Genomic DNA, 12,421 nt, shown 5'->3' with positions numbered 1-12,421 from the left:
TTCACGCATCAAGTCCGTGCGGATCCCTGCAGACGAATATATAGGGCGGTGAGCTGGCTTTTGCATTTATCCATTAAAAGCTTAAAATGTTTTTGATCCATACTAACTAAATACCAGGGTGAAAAATGATACATTAACTTACATGAAAACACCAGTTAACAGGGCCCATGTCCCCAACATACGACCAACAAACTGAACTGGAACTGGAACTGGAACTCCTGCTAAAATCCCATCAAGCATGTCGGTGTCCCGGCACAATGCCAATACCCCATGGCACATGCCTGCTTTTAGATAAACCCAATAAATATTGTCTTTTACTTAAATTTGTGAAAGTTTTGCCTATTCTTAAAAAAAAAAATTAATAAATAAAAAAAGTTGTAAGTGTAATGATAAAGTTTAACGGATGATTCCAAAACAATCTTTAATGTTAAAAACAATTCATAATCCATTAAGATGAAACAGACTCTTAAGACAGCACAGGATACATGTTTTCTTTATTTTTCTTTAAATAAACGGGATTGTGATTGTTAATATAAAGATATCCCTGGTAACAGCTACAATCACCTGGAGCATAAAATGTTACTTCCATGGGAAGCAGCTAGTTGGCCCACGGGCTCCATCCTCTTTTTCATAGAGATATATAGCTGTAAATTCAAAGGTCACACAGGAGGTTTGTATGTTACTGTCTGAATGGTCCTGTACACGTGCGATGGGGAGCCGGGAGACACAATCACTTGGCACGAGCATCACGGGATCATCAATGTTTGGATTTTATTTTCCGTTTGGCATCTTTGTGCCTTTTCCTGCACTCCTACAAGGGAACAGACAGACATCGAGAACTCAAAACCAGAAACAGGCAATAGATAGAACATCAAGTAAAGTGCTCGGCACCGATACCACTCCTCATTGTATTATATTTTTTATAAATAAATTAATATATATATTTTTTTTTCTCCTTGTCTCATTTAAAAATTTCCTTAATTCTGGAATCACCGGAGATTATTAAGCAGGTCCCCCTTTTAGAGGTCATACACTTTTGTCACATGAAGTTCTTACCTCCAGCAGAGATTCTCGCCTTTCTTCCCATGCTTCTTGTTCTTCATCCAGGTTTGATGATCGACAGAACATTTTTGGACCCGCTAAGCAAAATAGGAAGCACCGTGCGTTAGCCGAAAATATATATTATATAAGTGTAAGAGCAACAATTCTCTCCAGTGAATAATATACACAGCCCACGTAAAATATGCATAATCATGAATCCGCTTCTGCATAAAGCGGACATGCCTTTATTATTATGATTACTGTACAGTTTTAAAGGAAATGTGATGTTATTATCCTTGCTTATTTGTTTTAATTTTTAAATGAACGTCTAGCTACTGTTTTTTATACTTCTTCATTCTGTTCAGCTCCTTGCACATACTCAATGACATCAGAAGGCTGCCAATAGGTAAATAAAGGAGCAGCATTTCTAAGACAGACTTAAACAATGAGACTGCATTATGGTAAGAAGGAGAAAAACAAGAAAAAAAAAGTGTTGGGATCCTAAAATGAAATCACAGTACTGGGTCCTTCATTCTGTCTCTCATTCAGCGACTGAATCTTTGAATTACATGTAAGCGAGATATAATCTTAACATCAGCATGAATCATGTGCAAGAAATCTGCTGCCGAGGCCCCAAGATCAGCCTCATGCGGCTTGACAACTAGCATAAAAGGTGTGTGTATAGAGGGAATATAGGGAAGGGAAGCTGAAGCCTCTTGCTGACTAGAAGATAGATGCAGTCAGCATCATTCCGACAGACGAGGCCAATAGAACGCCTCACTGACCCTAAGCCCTAGAACATTTTCCTGGAGAAAACTGAAGGGCCATCCAATGTCCTCGGCAGCGTAGAGCCAACCCAACACTGGCAAGGCCAAGGATCCCTTTCACTACATCATCAACGGGGTCATGTATGGATGGCTGAAAATAAGGTGCAGTGGGAGAGAGAATTAAAAACCAGGTTATAAAGTGTGACACTGATTTAACTGCACATTTTCTTTGGGATATATATAAAAATAGACCCTCTATGATGACATCACCACTGCAAGTACAATTAAACATTTGGGAGCTTCTAATTATCATCATTTTCAAATGTATTATTAAAAAAATGTACTATTAAAAGCATGTTCTTGTGGAACCAGTGCTATTGCCCACAGTCAGCTTACCTTTTAATCGCTCATCACCTTTCACAAAAAAGAAGAAACTGATGTTTTTTGCAGATTCGGACTGTGTGCTACAGGAGTAGAAAAAAAGAATTAATATTTAACTTTGTAGTGGATTTAGGTTTGTAAATGAAGAAAAACATATGAGAGATACAACATATGTAGATTAAGAGCTGGGATCGTGACACACTGTCTTAGTTCTGTCCCCTATGACCATAGATGGGGTCCGCTGAAGCTAAGTGGTGTCACTAATGCGAAAATATATCTGTATTCGCAATAAGGCATTAAAATATTCCCAAAACGAAAATGCAGTTACCTTAGTGTTGATTCCTTAGTAACAGTGACTTCTTCATCCTCTCCCTCAGAGCTACTATCCTGAAATCGGGGATCTTCTTGCCAGGCCACCTTGGCTGGTTTGATGGTCTCAATTTTATAGGTCTCTGTAGACAGACATTTGTGTTAAATCCACAGGAACTGTAAAACCTTGCAAGCAGATAATGTAAATGGATGAGCGTGAAGAGTAAAACACAGTAGCGGCAATCACAAGAACGAAAGCATGTCTGCAGTATTGTATTGAACAAGTGTTATAGCAAATTCAATTCACTTGTCTATGCATTGTCTAGGAGTCTATCATCTTCCTACAACATCAACAGCATTTTCATAAATGCTGCTCATCAATATGCTTGGAAAGCTTTACACTGGAAGGAAGAAAAAAACCCAAAACATCATACCTGTTAAACCAAATCTCTAAATCTTCCATTTTTTAAAAACAAAATCACAAGCTGTAGGCAGTTTTGATAACGATTATTGAGAATGCTCAAAACCTGGCATACCTAGCTCAAGTAGAGTAACTATTTGCAGGAATGTATGTAAATAATAGTGTTAACAATAACTAGATATTATTTACATACAAATTTTGCTAATGAAGTCACTAGAGCTTCTGGTTAAGTAATATACTACCGCAAACATTTATTCTTCGTCTCCAAGCACCAGTAAACTTTTAGGGGGGGGGGGGAATCTAGAAGATGACAATGTCATGTTAGCAAAAAAAAAATAAAAAATACAACCAATAACACAATCACACTATCGTGTGAGCGCACCAGTTCCTAGAACAGTGGTTTTCCGTACCTTCCTTGGAAACGCTGTCCTCCGTACTCGGTCCAAAGAAAGAAAACGTGAATCCCGCAGGCTCCTCGGTTTTCTGGAAGCTGAAATATTCGTGGGAAAGTGAATTGTCGTTCCCTGCGAGCACCGGTTCCTCCTCTTGGTCCCATGTCGTTGAAGCGGCTTCGTTCTCTGTAGTGGGTTTTGAGGTTCCAAACACTTCTTTCAGGTCCACAGCCACTTCGTGGTATATTTCAGCAGAGACCTCGGGAAGTTTCTCCGCTTCCAGGCGTTTTTTCTTCCGCTCAGATTTACTGGAGGAACGTGACATTTTATTTCAGCACAGTATTTCACATTTGTGTATGTCTTACCTACGTTTCTGAATTTGTTCCTTATGCTTTTCGATGCCCCAACCCTGCCCAGCTATACGTCTTTAATCACGTATGTTTTGACTCTCTGCTGAGAACACCCATTTGTCATTTAACACAAAAGCAGGCACTGGTTGTTAAAGAAAATAAAAGGTGCAATACTGTAGTGGGATTACAACCCCAATGTGAAGCCCACCAGTGATAAATAATAGGAGTGCTGCAGAATAACAAGATACAAACTCCATCAGAAATAGCGACATTGATAAAGATAAGTGGCCGTGCACATCAAAAATAAGATATAATATTTAATATTATTAGTAATTCCAGGAAAATATGAGAAGTGTACTGCCATAATAGAACAAAACCAAAATAATACCACAATCAGTATTCGGTTTTGGAACACTCACTGCCAATGTGTTCAGAGTTACTAATCACTGGACAGAAAATGTGGCGGACGCAACAAATAAACTCTCAGAGATTCGGTTAAGAAATGAAATTCGATACTTTGGAATTGCTAAAGGCAATATGCATCGTGTGGTTTTAAGCTTCTACAGGAGACAAGAAAGCGGTAGGTGCTTGCCATATACGCATTACACCGCGTGTGCTTATTAAGTCTTACGTTTCCTTCTTTTCCTCTTCGGTCTGTGTTTCAAATGTTGCGTGATCCTCCCTCGTGGGGTCATACTGAAGGGCATTCAGATCTCTAAAGTGCAGAAAAAATAAATGTTGATACACAAGAGACTTGGGAAGCCGAAAGCACGAAAATAAAACTCCTATCAAGTCTGCACTGCAATAGCTCAAAGTCATACTTAAATGTCTTGGCTTTGGCTGCTTGTTTGCTCGGTGGCAATGGCTCTGAACCGATGTTCAAAAGGCTGCTTAGGATACCCAAGTTCTTCTTTTTCTCTGCCGTTAGGTCGTCTTCACCTTCTTCTGCTGGAGCGTTTTGTTTTGTTTCTGTAACAATGAAGATAATATAGTAAATGTAAACCCATTTGCTTTATTCTTGGTCCAGCAGCCCTTTTTCTATGTACATAGATGTTTATTTGAGCTCCAGCTGATGTCCTTGGCTCGTTCCAGTATTTACAGAAGAGGCAGTATTTACTTTAGTGTACAATAAGTACAGTCGTCTAGACACATCTTGATCAGAGTAAAATAGGTATGAATATATTTTACGATCTAAGGAGCAGTACAGATACAATCAGGGGGTGTAAGCACTTTGGGAGGGGTCCTTCATTTGTGATATTATGGAGTTAACAAGGTTCAACAACTCTCCTGCAGACCCTGTCTAAAAGATACACCCAAATGAAATGCAGTATTCAATTTCTCTTTACCGTCGGTCTCATCTTCACTACTGGTATCCAGAAACCGAGAATCCATTTGGAAACGCTCATCAGTTCCAAAGCGGGACTGTAAATTCATCAGCTGTATGATCGCCAAAGAAAGAAATGAGGAAAATGAAAATAAATACACGGTTTGCGCTAGGAGGAAGTATTGTGCAGAAAGACAAGCAGTTTTTAGAATGACATCATAAAACAAAACTACATTTGTTGAAATTTACGCCAAACTGACCTTCACTCCAGAGCGCCCTTCAAACTGAGATTTGATTTGGAATCTTTCACTGTCCTCTTTACCGTCATCGTCCTCCTCGTCATCGCTGCTCTCAAACAGCTTTGCAGCTGGATTCTGAACCTACGAAAAAGATTCTTCATATAAGACTAGAGGCACAAAAATACTTTTATTTATATAATGATATACAATATACGGATATACAATTTATACACATTTTTTTTCACTGAGGTACTTACTTTTTCAGACGATATGGTCTTTATATCGTTTTTCATTGTTTGTAGCTCTTCTTCACTTTGTTCCTCAGAGTCTGAATCAAACTTAATGTGTTGACTTTTACTTGAGGGCTGGGAATCCTAATTTGCAGGACACAATATCAATTAATAGTTTAGAGGTAAAAGGTAACACCGGCAAATTGTCTGGCATGCAACACTTTGTATTCTGCCATTGTTGCTAGTCATGCGATATTTTGGGTGACCCACAGAATTTCATAAGTATATTATTTACCAAAGGCAGTATGATAAGCATGGGTGTTGATCTAGGTTGGAGTAAGATAAAAGAGGTAGAACCCATAGAAATGAATAATGTAAGTCCCCCCCCAAAAAAACTTATTTTTAATCCGATTAAAATAAAAATGGTTTTGTAATGTAAACGAAACCATGACCAATTAGCGATTATTAGCAGATCATGCAACACTATCAACTCACCAATTTAAGCAAGGCTCCCTGGATGGTTTGCTTCTGTAGTTCTCGTTCTTTCCTCCGCTCCTCCATGGCTGCCAGACGTTTCTGATTATCCTCCAACTGTTTGGCGATTCCGCGGTCTTTCTTCTCACTTGTGCCTTGGATGGTATTAACAGCTGCTGAGGATGTATCAGAGGTTGAGCCCTCATCACTGCTATATGAATCACTACTACTACTGTTCTCATTAATTACAGTATCGTTATTTCTTTTAACTTTGGACAGGCTAGAGGCTTGTTGTCCACCCTGATGACCATCTCTTGAACCACCATTCTTTCCAGAGCGTGCTTCTGGCTCCACTTCTTTTGCAGGGATAGTTGCACCAGCTTCACTCCCTCTACACGCTTTACTGCGTACACCCTTTGCTTCAATATTCGCACAAGACTTGATAACGGAGGGACCAGAAAATGAATTCAACACTTCATTTGTCTCCTGGGACGGAGCTGAGGACAGAAGTGACCCCAAGCCTTTAAATGCTGGAAGTATAGTAGGAGGACCCTTTTTTCTTTTCCGTCTTTGTTTTTCATCAGAGCTGTCATCACTATCATCTAAAATTGAGGCCACAATATCATCTGGCTCTATACCCCTCTTCCCTTTCTGAATAGGAACAGGCTTCTCCGATTTATTAGGAAGATCTTCCTCAATGTGGTCACCGTCTGTTTTTTCATCTTCTGAAGACTCTTTAGAAGCATTGGCTAATTTCTCCAAGTCACCCAGTGAAAGGCTTATCCTGTAGCAGTTTTGCATCATGGCGTCATATTCCGGGTCTGAATAAGAGTCGTCGGATTCAGAATCACCATTCTCGCTCTCCAAATCGGCTTCATCTTCAGTTGTATGTTCGGGTTCCTCTTTGTCATTGCGCATACCTTTAGACCTTAGGTTACCTTTCTGTTTGGCGGTATGAAGAGGCAACCTATTTTCCTTATTTTTTGATAAAATAGCATCTTTAACCTTTGGAACAGTTTTGGCAACGGCAATTATCTCATCTGTGTCAGCAGAATCATATTCATCATCCTCTTTTGTACTTCTCTTCACAATATTCTCACTTCCCCTTGCCCAATGACTGTTATAACTCATCATATAAGAGTCGTCCACCACCTCTATATTAGAATCCTCGGCAACAATGCCTACCTTCGCTGCAGTCTTTTCACTTTCCAATACAGCTCGGAATTCATCCTCTGAATCATGTTCATCGGACACACTAATCCCTAATCCTCCATTTACGTCTTTCTTGTTCTTAGAAAATGTCTTTAGACCAGATGTATTCTTATGGTTGCAGCCCTGCTTGTCAGCTTGTTCCAGAACGTCTGGATGCTCCTGCAATTTGAGCTTTTTCCCTGTAGGGCCTTTGGAAACTGGAAACTCTCCCCTGCGTTTCCTGCTCATGTCATCATCACCCCCGTCCAAATGCCAGGTCAATTGTGATATAGGCGTCACGTTAACGGAACTTTCCTCTACTTTCTTAATGTTGTGGCAGTACTTCGATGGGTCATATTTTATGATGTTTGCAGGTGTAAAGGAAGAATCTTTATCATCATATTAAAAAACAATCTTAAATTGTGCAGACATACATGCACCAGTTTACTTTGGATTCTTAGATGTCTCCAGACCAGGCCTGGTTAAAAGGCAGCAACCTTAATTACATTTCAAATATGTATCTAAAAGTTATAAGACTTGTCAGCTTACAGGTAGATTTACTAAACTTCAATTTTTCATGTTAGTCCAACATGTCACAACCCACTGCATTATAAAGGGCCAACTCCTTCAAGATAGGCTGACTTGACCCTGGATAACATATGTCAGTGACAGAGGACCAGTGCAGCCCTTCATGTCACTGGAATGGCTCACTAAAATTGGCTCTTACATCCTGTATTGGGCATTTACTTTTACATTTTTTCAAAAATCTGAACTTTAGCAAAAGTGCTATAGGGAGAGATACAGAAAGCTGACATTTGTTCTGCTTTGGCATACATTACTAAGACTCGTTCCCTCTGCTCAGGGCAGCAACATGGGGAAATAAGTCAAAAAAATCCAATCTGTAGGAGGACAGGTTTCTTCTTCATTGAGGGGACATCTCTGATGGTCCTGCCACAGGTCTAAATACACCACTGAAAAGTATTTTAAGACCAAGACTGCAAAGTGATTCTACAAAATGCAAATATCGCTACTACAAAAAGTACAGAAATAAAAAAAGCTCTCAGTATGAACCTTATAATTCACAATTACACCAAAAAAAGGATATTTTGTTATGCTTCTTGTTCTTTAAATGAAGGACTGGTAGAACCCGGCCAAATTTACTGACCACCCAATTCTGGAACACAAGAAAACATGCGTAATGTTGCAAATCAAAGAGCTATACAAATAATGAATACATGTTTCGTGAAAGATCATTAAAATCCTGCATGGATACGAGGATTCCTGAACCCAGCATGTTATTACTGGGTTACCTGATTATGCATTATACTAAAAAGCTTAAGGATTTGTGACTCTCCCAGACTGTCAAATTTCTGTTTATATTCTCAGAACGGCGTCACTTGCCTTATGATTTGGCACCTCGGTGCCCGGTACAGCAGCCTTAAGCTGGAAGTCATTAACACCAACATCCTTTAGGGACTGCATCAGGTCACACTTCGACTCTGCTTCGGGTGTTTTCTTTTCCTTGGCTATTTGCCTCTCCTGTGACAGTCTATGAGGAATAAGATACATTTATCTCTGCTGCATGATATAGTATATTTCTTGATATTGAAGCATTGATGTAAAGCCACGCAGGCATATCCATAAAATCAAACTTAGTTATGCGGATGGAACCCTTTGGATGAAATGCATTGACAGAATGTTGATGGTGTTTTTAATTGTCCGTATTAGATAGCAGTGGAAACTTAGAAACATAGAAAGTGACGGCAGATAAGAACCATCAGGCCCATCCAGTCTGCCCAACCTCTGAGTACTTTCCTTAGTACCTGGCCTTATCCTATATCTAGCCTTATGCCTATCCCATGCTTGCTTAAATGTCTTTACTGTATTAACATCTACCACTTCTGCTGGAAGACTTATCTTGCTCCGTAAAGGATAGACATTAGAGAACAGCTTCTAGGCTTGTCTCACAAGTTCAAAAGTATATATAGCTCTACATTGACCATCAGAAAGCAAGATAGCTATCCAACTGGCTATGGAAAGTTTCAAAACAATAAAGCCAGCACACTAACAAACTAACATTATAAACAAATTAATTTATGCCATGTGTGGGATTATTTATTTCAATGTAAATGCTAACTAATTCTTCAAAGAGGCAGTACAGTTACATTACTGATCAACCTATGACAAAGCTCAATATTCTACTTACCTGTGTAAGAAGCTTTCCTTGGCCATCTCTATCTGTAGAACCCCTCCCTTCCATTTTGTTTTATTTAGGACAGAAACACCTAAAGAATAAACAATCTAAATAAAGCGTGATCTTGTATTTGACAAACTATGCACAGATCTTTCTTTATGTAGCAGGTTAACACTTGTAACACAATGGAGCTTTAGAAGCATCATACTTAGCACTGTTGCATGTCTACTCCTACCAAGGGACCTGCCAGTGCATCGTATGGCTTCAGGAAGTACTATGGTAAAGCCTAAATGTTACGTGGGAAAGACAATATGTATTTTCTTGTTTTTAACTCACATTTTTTCAGGTCTGCTTCAGAAATGCTGATGTTAAGATAAGCAAAGGTCTTCACAGGATTTCCTAAAAATACATTTAAAAATATGTTAAAAATGATCTGCCCTATACACGTGACCATTGCCCTGCCACCCTTTCCACAAGTATGCACACAAAAGAAAAATTATTCAGACATAATTATACTAATATAATTTGTATTATTACTACAATTCTTTTCTTCAAAATCCAAGTAGATCACTTGCAAATGCTGCTTGTTCAATAAGGTTAGGATCCAACATCAACGACTCAAAAACAATATTTTGATTAAACCAAGACAGGCAGTTTTCAAACACGTTCTTAATGCACATATAAGGGTTTTGTTTTTTTAAATAAAAATATATGATGAAGTCCTCACCATGCTCATCCTTCCTGGAAATGATGTCCACATCACTGACTTTTCCAAATCTTCCAAATCTCTCTGTGAGTTCAGCATCAGTGACTGATGGACCAATTCCACCCACATACAGACGCTTTAATGATGTTTCCATGGTAACTGAAGTTATTCTGCACAAATTACAAGGTGATGATTAGTTACCAAAATGATGCTACAATATAACACTGTAAAGTAGGCATGAAAATATTTTTGTCTATTGTCTTCAAAACTCATTTTAAAGGGAAAAACACTTTCACTTTTTGTTGTAAAATGTTCGGCACCCAACTGAAACTCAGATGGTACCAATGATTTTCTGCCACTGTTTCACGGAGTCTAAATCTCTCTAGGAGTTTTAACAAACATCTTTTAAAGTGTGAACAGGGTTGAGAAATACCCTTCTGTATGGGGGGGGGGTTGCCATTTGAATTCCCTGCCAAACACAATTGTTTAACACAAGAAAATAGGTAGGTATATGGCGCTCTTGGCCACTGGCCATTTGCTCAGCGGGCCAGGTGGCCAGTCTGGACCTGGTAGTATTGACAAAGTAAATTCCAGATTTTGGGAGTTGTACAGAGTTAAGTACTTGTTATGGTGACTACACAGGCCACCATATTCCAAGATACTGTATCTGTAACCTGAATATTCTGCTTATCAGCACAGAGGCATTTACTGGTATTTGTCATGTTTCTTCTTTATAACTTCACTTTACATTATTGAGGGGCAACCCCAGTGATGTTCTACTTCAAAAATGTCTTGGATGGACATGTATAAAAGCGTATTTAAAGCAGTGAGATTTCTTGACTGAACGGTACTTTATGAAAGGCAAGCGACTTAATGAATAATCTACATAAAGTGCTAGCCTAAAGTACCCAATACTTACAAAAGTATTAAGACACCTGACCAACAAAAACGTCTTGGGGATGAGACATTTTGGACAATGCTACGCTGCCAACTTTGTGGGAACAGTTTGGGGAAGGCCTTTTTCTATTCCAGCATGACTGCGGCCCAATGCACAAAGCAAGGTCGAGAAACGCATGGTTGGATGAGGTTAGTGTGTAAGAACTTGTTTGACTCGCAAAGTGCCCTGACCTTAACCCCATCAAACACATTTGGAATGAACTATAACGGACATTGCAAGCCAGCATCTTGTCCAACATCAGTGCCTGACCTCACATACGCTCTACTGGATGAATGGGGGAAATTCCCACAGAAACAAATTCTTGTGGAAAGTTTCCCAGAAGAGTGGAAGCTGTTTTAGCAGCAGGGAGGTATCAACCACATAATAATGTCTATCTATTTAGAATGTGATGTCATCAAAGTCCGTGTTGGTGTGATGGTCAGGTGTCCCAATACTTTTGTCCATATAGATTATGCGGGAAGCATACATATACTGAAAGACACTTATCACCTGATTAAGTAAATAATTTTCTTATGCCCCTATAGGGGGTAGCAGAAGCATTATTAAACACTAATCTACATCTACCAGAATAGCTACAGGAAAGACAGTTACCTGGCCTGATTAAATAGACCCGGAATTCTGTAATTGCTTCACATCACTTTAAATGAACGAGCACTTCTTTTCTCCCTGGTTGGTAATTTCTAGAGATCATCAGTTCCCACATGGTGTATTATCTACGTTACAAAATGTGTCCCCTGACATTTCACTGTCCCATAAACACCGGGCAAACAAACTCTATGACTCGCATTGTAAACACCTATATAAAGGGACTGCACATAAACCATAATTAGAATCGAACAGAAACAACGCCAACGATCACTGATGAAGACAATAAGGTAATTAATGCGCTCATATAAAACCTTAAATGGTCAACAAATTTAACGAAGCAATAGAGCTTTTTAAAACACACGTGTCTATTAACTATAACGCGTACCGACTCACGTTGCTTCCTACAGATCGTCCATGTGTCCCAGAAAATTAGGTCCCTCGGAAACCTATGACCGCCTAAGAGTTCCGACCTTAGAATACTATTGCCTGTTAAGGGACTGAATGACTTGTCACTAACTCAAACCAATGTTGAATCCTGCATTGACGTGTTTATGATATACACTGAAGATAAACCATAATTCAATCTAAATGGTAGTTAAACTATATTAAGCGATGCTTAATACATTGCACGGTGAGTTTCCGTTTATTGATAAAATATCAAATTAACTTCAATGTAAAATATTTTTATACAAATGTCTCACAGTTCTATGTCAGAAAATGAACATCAACTCCTATTATTCTCTGCCAGTTTTAAAAAAGGTCGGGGACAACAGGAATTACGATTCAATACTAAGGACTGGCAGTCTCCATGGAGTCACGACTCCGCATCGAGGAGGAAGCTTAAACCAAAGCACAA

General features: G+C 39.1%; 1 protein-coding gene across 1 annotated transcript; it reads right to left on the bottom strand.

Annotated features, from left to right (window-relative positions):
* Nucleotides 1–402: 402 nt before the first annotated feature.
* NOL8 (nucleolar protein 8) lies at nt 403–12,064 on the bottom strand. The gene is made up of 17 exons (XM_053469265.1): nt 11,951–12,064; nt 10,041–10,189; nt 9,650–9,712; nt 9,326–9,404; nt 8,521–8,668; nt 8,225–8,293; nt 5,950–7,485; nt 5,482–5,598; nt 5,246–5,365; nt 5,008–5,098; nt 4,483–4,630; nt 4,293–4,376; nt 3,330–3,619; nt 2,518–2,641; nt 2,205–2,272; nt 1,057–1,139; nt 403–811 (listed from the first exon to the last, which is right to left on the bottom strand). Exons 2-17 carry the CDS (start codon nt 10,171–10,173, stop codon nt 758–760), a joined length of 3,207 nt encoding a protein of 1,068 aa, XP_053325240.1. The 5' UTR covers nt 10,174–10,189; nt 11,951–12,064; the 3' UTR covers nt 403–757.
* Nucleotides 12,065–12,421: the final 357 nt, after the last annotated feature.

This window comes from Spea bombifrons, chromosome 6 (genome assembly GCF_027358695.1).
Source record: "Spea bombifrons isolate aSpeBom1 chromosome 6, aSpeBom1.2.pri, whole genome shotgun sequence".
In the NCBI taxonomy this organism is placed as follows: Eukaryota; Metazoa; Chordata; class Amphibia; order Anura; family Pelobatidae; genus Spea; species Spea bombifrons.
Note: the sequence above shows the minus strand (reverse complement) of the source record. Positions and strands in the feature narration are given on the sequence as shown.